Source organism: Hoplias malabaricus, chromosome 1, assembly GCF_029633855.1.
Source record: "Hoplias malabaricus isolate fHopMal1 chromosome 1, fHopMal1.hap1, whole genome shotgun sequence".
NCBI classification, from domain to species: domain Eukaryota; kingdom Metazoa; phylum Chordata; class Actinopteri; order Characiformes; family Erythrinidae; genus Hoplias; species Hoplias malabaricus.
The window spans coordinates 80636948-80653290 of NC_089800.1; the positions used below are offsets into that span (position 1 = coordinate 80636948).

The 16343-nt window shown below is 41.7% G+C and overlaps 2 protein-coding genes across 7 annotated transcripts; one reads left to right on the plus strand and one right to left on the minus strand.

The window, feature by feature from the left end:
* Positions 1–704: 704 nt before the first annotated feature.
* si:dkey-229e3.2 (uncharacterized) lies at positions 705–8775 on the plus strand. 5 transcript variants are annotated; one of them, XM_066674871.1, is made up of 6 exons: positions 705–752; positions 3100–3738; positions 4821–4969; positions 5770–5908; positions 6260–6328; positions 7464–8775. In XM_066674871.1, the coding sequence occupies exons 2-6, from the start codon at positions 3523–3525 to the stop codon at positions 7566–7568; spliced, it is 678 nt and encodes a 225-aa protein (XP_066530968.1). In that variant the 5' UTR covers positions 705–752; positions 3100–3522; the 3' UTR covers positions 7569–8775. The 5 variants fall into 5 exon arrangements, with proteins under 5 accessions (XP_066530968.1, XP_066530942.1, XP_066530934.1 ...); XM_066674845.1 differs by lacking the exon at positions 705–752 and adding an exon at positions 764–1062; XM_066674837.1 differs by lacking the exon at positions 705–752 and adding an exon at positions 764–1057.
* Positions 8776–11950: 3175 nt separating this feature from the next.
* gpr132a (G protein-coupled receptor 132a) lies at positions 11951–16018 on the minus strand. 2 transcript variants are annotated; one of them, XM_066643380.1, is made up of 2 exons: positions 15973–16018; positions 11951–13430 (listed from the first exon to the last, which is right to left on the minus strand). In XM_066643380.1, the coding sequence occupies exon 2, from the start codon at positions 13423–13425 to the stop codon at positions 12430–12432; it is 996 nt and encodes a 331-aa protein (XP_066499477.1). In that variant the 5' UTR covers positions 13426–13430; positions 15973–16018; the 3' UTR covers positions 11951–12429. The 2 variants fall into 2 exon arrangements, with proteins under 2 accessions (XP_066499477.1, XP_066499467.1); XM_066643370.1 differs by lacking the exon at positions 15973–16018 and adding an exon at positions 13523–13735.
* Between the last annotated feature and the right edge of the window lie 325 nt (positions 16019–16343).

Below are 16343 nucleotides of genomic sequence, written 5' to 3' on the forward strand. Positions count from 1 at the left end.
AAATAAGTTACACCCCATTTCCAGGTTTCGGTTCCTCAAAGTTTGTATGCAGCAAGAATGGGCAAGATATTATTTATTCAATCAGAATTTTTACTTTGTCAGTTTTGTCTCTTAAATAAAGCTACAAGTGACTTAACAAATGACAGATTTCTATTTTTATTGCTTTTTTAAAAAGTGCCCTCCCTGCTGTTTTACATATGTCAGAGGGCATCATAATAAAACAGGTGAGATATCCACAGAAAAACAGCGCTGTCTGCTTTTGGAACAACATTAAAATAGTGTTTACATTGGGAAATAAGATATAGGATTATAGAAGTATAAAGTTACAGTTTGTATGTTTAATGCTACAGATCAGACCTGAGAGCAGACGTTGAGAAAGGACCTGTGACGTGCTCATACCTGTGTAGGGTGTGAGAGAGAACTGGTTTTGCTACCCTCATGGGGGCCTAACCTTACAGTGACGTCAAATCCAAAAAATAAATTCCAGGACATGAGCCATGGACCTGAGGATATTTTATTTAGTCTCGCGTGATTTAAGGTTAACGTTAAGCAAGTAGTACTTGTGGAAAATGTAATGGCAAGTCGCTACAAAATGAATGGAAATCTAATTAATGTCCCCACAAGTCACAGATACAAGTTTGTTTGTGTGTGTATGTTGGTCAGGTGTGTGGCTCCTCCTCCTCCTCCTCCTACGTCAGAGCAGTGTTCACACCGCTGCGCTCCGGTCACCTGCGGCTCCTCCAGCGCCGACTGTGAGTCTCCGCCTTTCTGTCTTCTCTTTATTCGTAGCTTTTTCATCTTTATTCGTATTCCTCACATCCGAGGACCCTCCTCCCACGGAGGCTAGACTGGCTCTCTTTGGTCCCTCGCTTCTTCCAACCCCTCGTTCCACCTTAAACGAGCGCCGAGTTTCCATCCTCTTTCTGTGGAGAACGTAAGAGAAGACGCTGAGACCCAGGAGAGGTTCAGGTCTGAAGCTTGGTCTCACTTTCGTTTGGATTGGATTTAAAAGTTAACCCTTAAATGCCTGGGACAGGGGAAGCCCCTCAGCCTTGAGGTCAGGTTTGTAAAAGGTTCAGGTTCAGATCAGATCCTGGAAGCCTCCTGTGGAAGTTCCACATTTAGCCAGATAATCTAAGCCTAAATCAAAAGCCTGTCTAACAGGAACTGAGCTGAGGGAGATTCTTCTTTGGCAGTCCTCGAATTTGGGCTTAAGTTAGCTGGCTAACTGAGGAAAGACCCCCCTGCTTTCTCCTCAGTGTCTCAGGATGGATAGTCAATACACTTTGTAGCACATACTGTATAAAAGAGTCTGTTTCTAATCTCTGTTTTTTGTGATATCACAAACAAAAAGCCTAATTTGTTTTCATAGAGCAGCCATGTGATAAACAGAAAATACACTCATATTGTGCTAAAGTTATAATATTTTGGAACCAGTAATTTGTACTAAATCACTACTAATATATCATTTAAATTCCATGAATTTACTGTTATTATATGCTGAGTATAACTGTTGCTACACTATTAATACAATCTTTAAATATATTTATATTCTTAATGTAGTGTCAGTCATATTCTTCTAAGTGCAGCGTAGTGTAAGTGAAGTGTATGTTTCTAATTTACAAGTATTATAATATTTAATAATTTATATCGTTCAATTTTGTGTAAAAGTTCATTTTCATTGGTGACTTTTCTTTAACAAACTGTTCGTTTGGATTAGACTTATTTTTATATTTTATTAATCATGGGCAATAACTCAATAACACATTTTCAGTATTTCACATTATTTACAGCATCTGACACTGATTGACGGTCATTAGAGGGCGCTGACGTCAGTTCAGTATTCTTAAACTAACTTTAAAATGAGTTTTGACAAAGCCAAGAGGTTTATGTTTGACAGTGATGTCATGTTTCTTTCATTCATTCATTCATTATCTGTAACCCTTATCCAATTCAGGGTCGCGGTGGGTCCAGAGCCTACCTGGAATCATTGGGCGCAAGGCAGGAATACACCCTGGAGGGGGCGCCAGTCCTTCACAGGGCAACACAGACACACACACACATTCACTCACACACTCACACCTACGGACACTTTTGAGTCGCCAATCCACCTACCAACGTGTGTTTTTGGACTGTGGGAGGAAACCGGAGCACCCGGAGGAAACCCACGCAGACACAGGGAGAATACACCAACTCCTCACAGACAGTCACCCAGAGGAAACCCACGCGGACACAGGGAGAACACACCACACTCCTCACAGACAGTCACCCGGAGCAGGAATCGAACCCACAACCTCCAGGCCCCTGGAGCTGTGTGACTGCGACACTACCTGCTGCGCCACCGTGCCACCCATGTCATGTTTCTTGTATTTTTTATTTATTTTTTATTTTTTTGCAGTAATTCTATGGCTTATATTGTTTATATCAATACTGGAATTATTTCATATCAACCGCAATTATGAAACATATCGCGATTTTAAACATTGACCATATCGTCCAGCCCTAAGAGTAACTGGTTCCAGAATAACGTAAGTATTAAGGATGCACAGATATGGGATTTCTGGTCGAATAACATTTTAGATTCAACCAACTGTATACAGAAATAAAATGAGAAGTGAGAAGTGAGTCTCCTGAGAAAGTTGTTAGACGCATATTTAGTTAAACGATCCATACAGAGACTGGTCACAGCTTTAGACTCTTATTACTGAGATGAAATACAATAATAGGTCTACTACTCTAATAAACAAATAAATAAAAGTAAACAAATCAAACGTAAATCAAAGAATTAAACACAGCGTAATCCCAATGGACCTTTAGAAGTGTACCTTTTATATATATTTAAATACACTGATACACAAACAGAAATGGAACTACAGTAATACAGAAACAGAAAGTGTTCACTCACTTTGAAAAATTTCCATACTGCAGACACTTTGTCTGAACTATTGTAGCACAGCTAGCGTAAACATGACTTTATTCCAGCATTAAATAAGTGCATGAGCAGTTATTGGTTTGATGCTATTATCTGCAGATAACAATATCATTCGGATACAATGCATCACTAAGTACATGCAGCAGACCCTTTCCCTCTCTCCCCAGGCCGTCCACGTCCTGAATCCCTGGAACTCGCAGGCGTTCACGCAGCTCCTGGGAGGAAGTGTTGGATCAGACTCCCAGCTCCAACACAATGGGAACTTCCTGATTTCTCTCTGTCAAAAGAGAAGAGACCGTGTCCTGCGTCAAGCTCTCGCACAAAGTGTAAACAGACCAGCGTTCAGGTCACAAAGAGGAACTGAGGTCTGACTGTCAACAAGGAGCAACTGTCAGTAAAAGCCCTGAAGCTGTGAGCTGTTGCTCTTGTCAGTGGATCTCCGAGGGATTCTTTGTTGATTGGTTTAACAGCAGAGTTCAGAGGACGTCCAGTTCTGCTGTTACTAAAGCTTATGGTCAACACTGACCTGAAACCCGGTAAAGAGTGGTAACGCACTGGTTGGAAGGTTCAGCTGTTCACCATTTTCTGCGATGGGAGAGTGTGCAGTGTTGGACGGCTTTGATGAAGATGGCTTCCACAGCTGTGAGGGCTTCACAGAGTGGTCCACCTACGGCTCCGGACACTGGTCAGAAAGTGAAGGGGACGGCAGTGGTTTGGAAGACTGGAGCAGTTTTCATGGCAGCCTCAGCAAAGAGCTGGAATCTGATCCATCGCCTGAGGAAAGGCACTCTGACCATAAACATAAGGTAATCTTCGCCAGCATGAGGTTAAACCTGTTCCATCACTGCACACAAACAGGTTTTCTCAAGGTCTGGTCACTTATCTTTATCTAGCAGGGGTTGGTGTAGAGGCAGTCAAATGGCCTTTTAAAAATCCAGCACCTGATTGGCCTCTTAGTCAGTGGCATTGATTTTAAAATGTTATTGGTTCCAAGTGATCAAAACTTGCAGCCAGTATCAAAGCCACTGTTTTGAATTGAAATAAAGCTGCATTGCTTTTATTCTCTATTGTACTCTGAGTGCGATCAGTACTAACCCACACTGGTCGGCCATAACTAGAGCTGTCACATTGTGGTTGATATATTGCCATTCAATAATTCATTCATTCATTCATTCATTCATTCATTGTCTGTTACCCTTATCCAGTTCAGGGCGGCGGTGAGTCCAGAGCCTACCCGGAAACACTGAGGGCAAGGCGGGAACACACCCTGGAGGGGGCGCCAGTCCTTCACAGGGCGACACACACTCACACCTACAGACACTTTTAAGTCGCCAATCCGCCTACCAATGTGTGTTTTTGGAGCGTGGGAGGAAACTGGAGCACGTGGAGGAAACCCACACAGACACAGGGAGAACACACCACACTCCTCACAGACACCCAGAGCGGGACTCAAACCCACAACCTCCAGGTCCCTGTGTGACTGCGACACTGCCTGCTGCTCCACTGTGCCACCTCCAGAAATAATTGTGATAATGATAGTATTGTCATTTTTAAGAACGTTTATGCCACTGATATAAATATAATAGCACAATGATACAGTTACACCCCTTTAAAGAGCAATAAACTTTAAGCAAAAAGAGCTATTATGAATATTCAGACACTGGAATTGGAATACAAACTTAAATACAAAATTAATAGTAAATAAATTAAATATAAATGAAATATAAAATATTAAAAAATAGCTCCAGAACAGAGAGACCAGGAAAAAACAGAGAAAAGGATGGAGCAATGACCCTCGACATTTACTTTTATGTTAATAAAATTATTTATAAATTATGTACGTGTAGAGTCTGAAATACTGAGGCTCCTGGGGATGCTGTGTGTGCAGGTGGTGGACCGTGAAGAGATCAGCCCCTGGTGTGTGTTCCGTGATTGTTTTCGCACGGAGGAGACCGTGAAAGAAGTCAATGTGACCGAGATCCAACCACTGTCCCAGTTACTGCACAACTCCACACATGCCCCATCTCACCTGTCCAGGTACTGTCCCCCTCAGCTGCACAGGTACTGTCCCCCTCAGCTGCACAGGTACTGTCCCCCTCACCTGTCCATGTGCTGTCCCCTTCACCTGTCCAGGTACTGTCCCCTTCACCTGTCCAGGTACTGTCCCCTTCACCTGTCCAGGTACTGTCCCCTTCACCTGTCCAGGTGCTGTCCCCTTCACCTGTCCAGGTGCTGTACCCCTCACCTGTCCAGGTGCTGTACCCCTCACCTGTCCAGGTGCTGTACCCCTCATCTGTTCAGGTGCTGTACCCCTCACCTGTCCAGGTGCTGTACCCCTCACCTGTCCATGTACGACCCAGAGAACTGTACAGTAAATCATCAATGTGGCAATAAAGCCCTGTACCTCAGGTTTTCGCATTCTTCATCTTTGTTGTAAGAAGTTTCTGAAATACAGGGCTGTGTTGTGAAGGTGAGTTTATATTATCCACTGTGTAAATCCTGATTGTGCCAAGATCTGGCAACCCTCCGCTCAGGCTTAATCCTCTCTGAGGTTTACCTGCCTGGTGGCACTGCCAGCACAGCACCATATGTTCAAACACATGTTAAAGTTTGTGTACTCTCTATCTCTCACACACACACACACAATGTGATCTTGGCATCTGTTCCTGTTCTCCTCAGACCTCTGCATTGGATTTCAGCAGGTTGCTTTGTTCAGATAAACACAGACATATGTTTGAGAAGCTTTAGTTTGTTAAAGATTAAAGCTGCTCCACTTCCCTTATTATTGCTGATTAGCATTCAGCACCTCTGTGTCTCTCTCTGTGTGTCTCTCCCAGTGAGGCTTCCAGTCTGTGCCATCGTCTGTTGTATGGAACAGACTCTCTGAGGAGCTCTGACCCCAGACACAGCCCCCATTCCCATAAACAGCTGGTCAACTCTCTCCAGCTCCAGCCTTCAGACACCAGCACCTCACAGGTGAGTGGAGCGGAGGAGATAGCTCACAGATCTTTGAACATCTGTACATTCAAAACTGTGACAACATCTGGACCGGCTGCTTCTTACTGAGACTGATGCAATTTTACATTACACAAAAATGCAGTAAACTTATTTGTACCTTTTAATGAGAACATAGGAATGACGAGGGATTGTGGGTGTTTCAGTTATAGTCACTCATTCTGCTTATTAAACCAAGCATCATCTCATTCTCAAACAAGAGACAACAGAACAGGAAAGCAGTTTGATACACGTGTCCACCAGGAGGCACCAAAGTGACCATGAGAGACACAAACTCATGAAAGTAACCAACCTGCTGTCCTCTATTTCCAGAGAGTGGATTTGCCTGATCTTGGGTTTGAGGAGCCTGAAAGTTCTTCAGCTGTTCTCATCCAGACTAAGGTATGAGTGGGTTTTTAAGCCGTGGCTGCAGAATATGACCTCCACCAATCAGAAGCAAGGAAAGAGAAATGTAAATTAGGCTCTGAAAATACACTCAGTACAAAATATAAATTCCTCGTTTGTTTGGATCATAAATTCCTTAAAGGTGATGTTCACGACTTTAATCAAAACACTTTTTTTCTTATAAAACTCTGTGTCTCCTCTCCATGTGCTGCTCTGCAGTTGGTTTGCGCTGGAAACTGCTCTAATGTGTTTACGAAGCCCCAGTGTAAATGGGTAAAAAAACAAAGTGTCTGGGTCCAGTGTGCTAGGCTTTCTCTCTCTCTCTGCTCACGGCAGAGAAACGCCATCTGGAGGTTTTTAGACCACAATGTAAATCACTGTTACAGCACAGCCCTGGAATGGAGGGGGGTTGTTTTCTTACCCTCCTCCAAAAGTTACATGATGCAGTTTCTACACTGCTGAACTGTGTAGCAACAGCAAAGGCTCTATTCTCTCTTTTACAGCTCAGTGGAGCATCACAATGACTGTGAAACTGTAGGTTAAAAATACTTCCCAGTGTGCCTTTAAGGCAGAGTTATTCAAACGTTTTCCTCATGAGGCCTCCTTGGTACTTTCTTGAGAACCTGGGGCTCTCTTTTAACTAAAATGTGTGTCAATATCCAGACTACTACAGTGTGTATATAAAAAATAACAACAAGTCTTCCCATTTGTTCAGAACTTTTATATACAACAATAATAATAAATCAGTGTGTCTGTGTCTTTCTCTGACACAGACACACACGCACACACACACTCACACATACACTTATGTAACTTACTAATGTCAGTGGGAAAGAGAGAACAGAATTGGATTGTGGAAAAAATATTAAAACCTTTAATTATATATATCTGTGCATTTTTTATTTCTCCTCTCATCTGCGCCCCCCTACAACTCCATGGTGATCTCTGCTTTAAGGCATTGTGCATTTGCCTTTCTGCCGTGAATGTGATTTAAAATAAAAGTTTCGAGCCAAGGCCACTTCTCAAAGCTGGAATAAAATAATGATGTCATGATGAAGAGGTGTTATTAATGAAGTAAGACAGTGTGTTTGTAATTATTGCACTCACCTGTGGCCTTGCTTTGTATCTGTAGCTAACAGCACCCACGCTGTGTCAGAATAAACCAGGATACCTGTACCAGATCTCCCACCAGTGGTTCAGCCAGCAGAGTTTAAGGCTCCTTCCCATCAAGAACTGAAGTGTCCATAACCCTGTGTCCGTACTGTGCTTCCACTACAATATTCTCAGCGCTGGCGGATATTCTCTCTTCCACAAAACAAGACATCACTACAGTAATGGAGCATTTCCGCTGCATCCCTACTCTACTCGACTCTGCAACTTTTCTGCTTCTCCATTAGTTAAATCGGGTCCTGGTTCTGGAAGCGGGTTCTTGTTTAGTCGATGTTCTCTCGTGGTTCAGAGCAAGCCAAGTAAAGACTAAAGCGTGGCGTGTAAACCTTGCACAGCGTTGATTGTCCAGAGAGAGTCGTCACTCTACGCCACGCAACGCAGACGACCAGCACCAACTCTCCATCTGTAAAATCTCCAGCTGCAGCAGAGATCACGTTTGTTTTTATCCGACTCACGATGGCAGCTCGTAAAATTACGCCGTGGTCTTTTGAAGAGGGTCAAACGCTCCTTGGATCGGTGGCCAACGAAAGAATCAAGCGAGAGCTGGACGCTGCAACAAGGAAGGAACAAACTCTACTGATCTGTCTGAACTGATGACGGAGCTGTGTTCAGTCCCAAACAACAACAACAACAACTACAACATGCCAAAAACCAACCAGGGACCAAACGGAGAGTAGAGTCCAGTAGAGTGGGTACCATGCAGTGGAAAAGAGCCATAAGACTTGCACAGAGAAGGCCTCACTGCTGAACTGCACTTCACACAAACCTAAAGGAATGGACTGTTACCGAACTGAGACTGTTCTAATATGCACTATCCTAATATGGTATAAGAAGAGATTATGTTAATTATGTATATTAATCTAAGACAAAGATAGACATTACAAATGTATTTGAGTCTTCCCTTAGACTAATGACTGATTGTTGTTGCCAGATCCAGTGAAATAAGCAGTGCATTTGCGCAGTTCTGCCTGGACTCCACACTTTAACACAAGCACCTCGAGGCTTTAGAGACTGAGAACTGAATTAACCAAAGTATTTGCCTTACTTGAAAAATCTGAGCTTTAAAATATATGTAATATTTATGCAAGAAGGATTGTATTTATGTAAATGATATCAAGCTTCAACACTGTAGGTCAATGCACTGAGAAAACTCGCCATGTTACAGTCCGCAGTCTGAATGTGTTTTTGTGAATGAGATTTTGACATTGTGAAGCAATATAGACAACTTTTACAGGAATGTTTCTTCAGAACTAACAGTAAAACCAATAAAAATCCAGAAGTCTACATCTTGTTTCTGACTTGCATTTCACTCCCTCTGTTATCATCTCTTCTCTTTTCCGTTTCTGTCTGTCCACACACACCGGGTGAATGAGTTCACAGTTGTGAATGTGTGATTGTATCTGGATAAACTTTGACCAGATTCTCTTTATCCGTCATTAACATGTGTCCCCACTCTAAACATATGTCTATGGAGTCCCATTTCCACAACTTAAAGAGATAAAGCCGGTAAACTAAGTAAATATTATGAGATATTAAGTCAATTTTTAATCTCTAAGTCATAATTATGAGATACTAATTCATAACTGAGATTGTAAGTCAATTTTGAATAGCTACTAATTTATAACTTTAAGATACTGAGTCATAGCTATGACATTCATTCATTAATTCATTATCTGTAACCCTTATCCAGTTCAGGGTCGCGGTGGGTCCAGAGCCTACCTGGAATCATTGGGTGCAAGGCGGGAATACACCCTGGAGGGGGCGCCAGTCCTTCACAGGGCAACACAGACACACACACACATACATACGGACACTTTTGAGTCACCAATACACCTACCAACGTGTGTTTTTGGACTGTCAGAAGAAACCGGAGCACCCGGAGGAAACCCACGCAGACACAGGGAAAACACACCACACTCCTCACAGACAGTCACCCGGAGCGGGAATCGAACCCACAACCTCCAGGCCCCTGGCGCTGTGTGACTGCGACACTACCTGCTGCGCCACCATGCATTATTTCTGTAATTCTACTTTAATATCTAAAATAAAATCACCTTAATGGCTACAGTGCTTGCACATTTTTTGTCTACATTTAACCCAATCCGTGCAGTGAAACACACATTTACACGCACACTAGTGAACACTAGGGGGCAGTAAGCACACATGCCCTATGACATATTAACCATAATTTAGTAAGTGATAACTCATAAGTGATAATTATGAGATACTAAGTCATAACTATGAGATAGTAGGTCAATAGGCCACTGATCTCTTGAAAAAAAGCACACCTGTGCTGTGACTCCTCTCGAGCAATGTTTTTCTACTCGTGTAACTCTAACCGGACACGAGAAACATGTTCTGTTTACACTTGTGTTAACTGTGGGCAAGGTCTAACTCTGAGAACTTCAGAATACGGTCTGAGAGATTTGTATTAAATCTGCTCACAATGCGTCTTGGAATTGTTTACACCTGGGTTTTATGCAGAAGAGTGAAATTCGAACCCTGATCCAGTCACAAAAATGACATTTTAATGCCAGGTGTAAACCAGCCCCCCCTCACATCCGCACTCACGGTCCTAGCTTCATGTAGATGTTATCTTGTTGCCTGAAGAGTTTCACATGTCAGTGGTGCCAATATCCTTAGCTTTCATCTCTCTCTCTCTCTCTCTCTCTCTCTCTCTCTCAAGTTCTGAAGATGTTATCATATTATTATTTTAAGGTCAACGGAAGTGGCTGTGAACCCAGAACGATAAACACATCTGCCTTGTTGTTCCTGCTCGCCCCAGGCTCTACCCCCTCTGGGCCCTACACTGTTCACCTCATGATCACACACAGGAACTCAGAGACAAGTCCAGAAATTAGTTACATGATTAATGTCCATAACAAGAACACGGCTTTAACCTTTTACTTCACGGGAAATGATCACCTGTGAAATCTTTGTGGAAAAATAGAGTGTAATTAGTGATTATTTTAAGATGATAGTTATATTACATTAGTAATATTTATTATATATTTTATTAATAATTTAAGCTAATTTTAATGTGTTTTAGAGTTCAGATGCCAGAAATATATTTCAGTTGTATTAATAGAGTGACAAAAATAACATATGACTAGTTCACTCAGTGTACGTATATTACGTGTAATTTAATATAATTGAAACATGTTAGTAATGATTTAGGACAAATTAGTGTTTCCAAAATAACATAACTTAAGTATACTTTATTTTTCTACAAGGGACATCTGCTCTCTTACAAAGCTCTCAGTAATCTGTCTCCAAACCTGCTCCATGCACTCTTTCCCACCACAAATTTAGTTAAAATCTAACTTTAAAATGCTTCTATATTCTCTTGTTTGTGTGTTGTGTGAAATTTTCCTTCAGATGGAGCTCAGCTCTGATTCATAGAAATGTTTTTTTTGTGTGTGTGTGTGTGTTATGAGTTTGATGTGTGCTTAGGGTCATTATCTTGATATTGCATACTGTAAAGGCAAGCTTCTGAAGGATGATTAAACCACACTGGTTGAGAATGAAGCCATGAAACCAATGAACACGTCATATCCGCCCTCAGCTCCAGCTCATGTTGATACTAGCTTTTTCCCATGGCCTAGTCTGAAATGTGGCTGATTAAAGGTGCAGTCAGTCATTTTCAGGTTATTAAAGTGCAATTACACTGACACTTTGCATTTGATAGAAAAAATAATCGTTATTTTTATAACTGGGCGGCACGGTGGAGCAGCAGGTAGTGACTCTGTCACAGCTCCAGGGTCCTGGAGGTTGTGGGTCCCGCTCCGGGTGACTGTCTGTGAGGAGTTGGTGTGTTCTCCCTGTGTCTGCGTGGGTTTCCTCCGGGTGCTCTGGTTTCCTCCCACAGTCCAAAAACACACAAAAACACGTTGGTAGGTGGATTGGAGACTCAAAAGTGTGTGAGTGAATGTGTGAGATTGTAGCTATCCAGGGTGTGTTCCTGCATTGTGCCCAGTGACCTACCGCCGCCCTGAACTGGATAAGGGTTACAGACAACGAATGAATCATATCTTCTTTAAAACAGGACAAAATTCAAGAATGTGTTTGAAACTCAAGCAATGATACCTGTGAAAACTGTCAGCAGCACGTGTGTGTGTGCATGCGCGCAAGTGTGTGTTCAGCAGAAGTTCAGGAGTTTGCTGTCGTCTCAGTCCAGACACGGAGGGTGTACGTGTCTGTTGATGCACCTGTACGTGCAGGCGTTAACCACACTCCGCTCATCAGCAACTTACAAAAACTTCAACCATTTCCTTCAAAACATCGTGCAGTCGGCTTTCCCATCTTCTGCGTAGACTTTCTTCATCAGTCTAACCCTCAGACAACTTTTTTCCACTCACTCAATACATATATACATATTCACTCACTCCCTCACTCAACATTTACTCAGTCAGAAACATATGCCTTTGTTTCAAACAATCTTTTTTTAATGCTTTCACGGAAACACCCAAAACTGGGAGTGGTAGAATGGACACATGAGCAAAGGTACGAACAGATGACTAACTCAAGATTCATCCATTCATTCCCAAATCAGCATCATTTAATGTGTTTGGAAAAACTTGGGCCGTGATCCCAAACAGTCATCAAACATCTGAACAGCGTAAGTGCCTCAGATTACTTCAGAAACCCGAGAGTACGTCTCCTAGAACTGGAAGTGAAGGCCCTGGGAGGACACAAAGAGCCCTGAGACATATGAAAATATGTTTACAATATTAACAATGTCCTTTTTTAAACATTAAAAAATAAGCAATTACTTAAAGTCTATAACATTTGCATAAAACTATAATTTAATAAGAAGGAAAGCTCTTGGAAAAAGTATTTAACCATATTTTCCCCCTGCCACGTGTCTCTCTGCCAGCTCTGAGATCAGAGTCCGAAAATGAGACAGAATCCAAAAACCCCAAAAGCTTTCATATGCGTTGCTCTGAGGAGTTTCTGAGGCTGTGGTTTCTGGCTGACAGATCAGTCCTGAGGCTGCCACTCCCTATGTGACTTAAAGTTCTCTGTATTTCCTTACGGATGTTGTCACTGGCCAGCACATAAAGAACAGGGTTCATGGCACTGTTAATGGTAGACAGCCCCAGAGAGATGGTGTAAGGTGTGTAGAGCTTTCTCTCAAAGTCACAGCCCAACTCAGAGAGGTGAAAACTGATGGCCCGTATCAAAAGGATGACGTGGTAAGGGGTGAAGCAGACCAGGAACAAGAGGATGACTGCCACAACAAGGTAGCGGACTTTGACTTTCTGTTCAGACTTTAGGCCTTCGCTTTGCTCCACTTTGGTAAGAACGCCGTGGTTTGTGACGAGGAGAACACACAGAGGGATGAAGAATCCAATAACAAAGCGGGCGTAATTGAAGCACGTCACCATGAATGTCCTCTGCCCAGGCTCAAAACAACGTTGCTCTTCCTTGCCTTCGGTGTCACCTTCAGTCATGGTAAACACTGGGATGTGACCCAGCGCCACCACCGCCACGACCACCACAGTGACCACCACAGCCCTCTTCTTCCTCCTGAGGACCCGGGACTCCATCGGATGCACCACGGCCACATAACGATCCATGGAGACGCAGCACAGGAGGAAAATGCTGATGTACATGTTGTTAAAAAAGATGTAGCCTGTGACTTTACAGGCCCGTGAGCCCAGGCTCCAGGTGTGACTACGGTCTACATAAACAGTCCAAATGGGTAGTGTGCTCAGGTACATCAGGTCACACACCGACAAACACAGCAAGTAAATCCCCAACACGTTCTGCCGCCGCACCTGAAGGAACGTCAGGTAGACCGTGACCATATTGGCCGGCAGACCCACCACGATGACGAAGCTGTAGACCACCAGCAGAGGGAGCCTGTCGGTTTCATACGGAAGAGTGCAGTTTGGCGAGGAGGTTATGTTAGTCACGTCCATGGTCACTAGAAAGGAAAAAGAAAGAGGACATAGTGAGACAGCACCACAACAGTGCCAGAATCATTCGGATACCTGGGAAAGCTTTACTCGTACTTACTTTTGTCATAATGTGGCACAGAACTGATGTGTTCAGGGCTGTGTTCATTCAATCATTCATTTTCTGTAACCCTTATACAGTTCAGGGTGGTCGTGGGTCTGGCACCTACCCAGAATCATTGGGCGCCAGTCGCAGGGCGACACACATTCACACATTCACTCACAGTTACGGACAAGTTTGAGTCTTCAATCCACCTACCAACGTGGACACACCACACTCCTCACAGACAGTCAACCGGAGGAAACCCTCACAGACACAAAAAGAACATACCACACTCCTCACAGACAGTCACCCGGAGGAAACCCACACAGACACAAAGAGAACATACCACACTCCTCACAGACAGTCACCTGCCCAAAATAATGGACTGATTGTTAGAAAAGCAGCCGTGCTGGTGTGAGCTGAACATAAATGTGCTTATTTTAGACCTATTGCACAGTGCTTGGGGGGTAGAAGCTATTATTTTAGGACCTATATCATGCACTACACAGGACTTAGGGTCACAGTTGGGACAAAGACACATAAGTTATCAATGTGTGCATGCTGCTGTTTCATGGATAGATTCGTTCACATTGCACATTGTCAGTTATTTATGAATGTGAACTATCAAGATCCAATATGATCCAATTTGAGCAAAAAAATTGGAATTAATAAATGAGGCTTGTAATGTTATGTTGGGGTAGCTGACCCAGTAATCCTAATAACAATTAAAAAATATAAAAGGTTTTTCTGGCGACTAACAAAGAGAGCTTATTAACACAAGCTTAGCACTGTGCTAACTGCAGACACCTAATATTTTACCCATGAATTCTTTTCAGTCGTGACGTATTTGTTAGATAAAAGAATTTCCTCTATGACTAACATACTGTTATCTCTCAAAACTATCACTTAACCAAGGTTCAGGATTGTGCTTGTAGGAAATTTGTTTGCAGAACCTTGTTTTGTTATTTAGCTAACAGCATGCTACATCGTGAGAACGGCAAAATGAGATTAATCTGTGGTTGGCAACTGAGGTTTAGTTGTTTAGTTTGCACAAAGGTAACCAGTACAGAACTCTGTCAGTCAGAGATATCAGATGAACAGTTTAGGGTGGACAAATGAACTCAGTAGCTGTAATGTGGTAAACTCTGCAGCTAAGTAAGCTAGCTTTAGCTGTGAGGATAATTTGGAACTCATCTGAATATAAATATCTTGAAATACTAACAGGAACTGGTTCATGTCCTGCAGTTGTACTCTGTTCTGATGAAAGTTCAAATTTACTGTTTCCCAAAACCATGTAGCTTTCGCTTCAGATATTTTTACCGTAAATATCCATTTTGTTTTATGGCAAGTTTCCACTTACATTTTCTGTAATGAGTTTCAGAAAGTTGAACTGAGAACCTGTTTCAAACCTGTGGCTAACACTGTTTCATTGTGTTACAGTGGGCTTTTGTTTATAAAAATGTGAAAATATGAAAAATAAATTAACATTAATGTTTCTGACACGAAAACCTAAAGGTCCTTTTTTACACACTGATAAACCACACTTGGAAGCTTTAGACTGAGATTTGGTAAAAATTAAAATCATCTTAATCTGATAAACATTACGTATGTTGGTTTCTGATACATATCAAGAATCAACCTCTTAAGCGAAATATGTGCAGAAATTATATATATATATATATATAATCAAAAAACATGTATCTCCACAAGAGTAACTTTACAGAAGGAAAGAAACTTATTAACTTTCAATGTCATTGTAAAACTCTTTTATTCCAAGAAATGTACCATTTCTATTGGTCGATTGATCATGAAATTTTCACAAAATCTTAAGAATATCTGCTGTGTTCAAATGATGTAGTAAATTAAAAATCCACAAAAATGGAGATACATTTTTCATTGGAGAGCGACGATCTACTCTTTTAAAAATAAAGGTGCTATAAAATGTTCTTTGTGTGATGTCATAGAAGATATTATTTTGGTTCGATAAAGAAACACTTTTGCTGATACTTTTAAATGGGTAATGAACCTTAAGATTGAGTGATGGATTTTTAAAATTCTAAAAGGCTCTGCACACTTACACATCTCTTATACAAACATGGTTCACTTTGATTTATTTTTTTAAAGAGTGTAATAAAGAAACAAACAACAGTAAAAACCCATATCATCTTATTAACCTGAGACCATGAGCAGCTCATTCCTATCTTATAATGATATACAACATCATTTTCTGGGTTTGCGACATATGAAAGCTAAACTATGTTCTTGGAGTTTTCTCAGAGTTTCTGATGAGAAACGCGGCAAAACACCTGCTCACATCTTTTAATAGCGTCAAGCCCCTTCAAGTGACTATATTCAGTCTGCTAAAAAAAAAAATATGGGCTTTTTCAGCTTTTCTTTTCCTTTACAGCTTTTTCAGTCTTAACACAGGCTGACTCTCTGATGAAGCTAAATAAAGAGCTAAAACTCACCCAGTAGTTTTGTAGCCCAGAACAGCAGCGTGGCACTTGGTGGAGACTGACTTCATGTTTGAAAGAGCAGGAAAACCACAGCCTTTCAAACTTCCCCTTAATTTATCATACCGCTCAAATATTGAAGTACATTCACTGTGTGGAAACCTCAACACCTGATTCAGTTCAGAATACAGCTCTAAAGGCCACCAAATAAGAAGCACAGAGGTAATCAACTGTTATTTAATATTAGTGCAGGTTTTACAGGTTTCATTTCTTCTATAACAAGGTTTTTTTTTGTAAGCGAGCTGTTGTTATAATGAGTTTTTTTTTTTTTTTCAGATTCTCAAAGTGGAAACACCATTTCCAAAAAAGGTTTGACACCTTTTAAA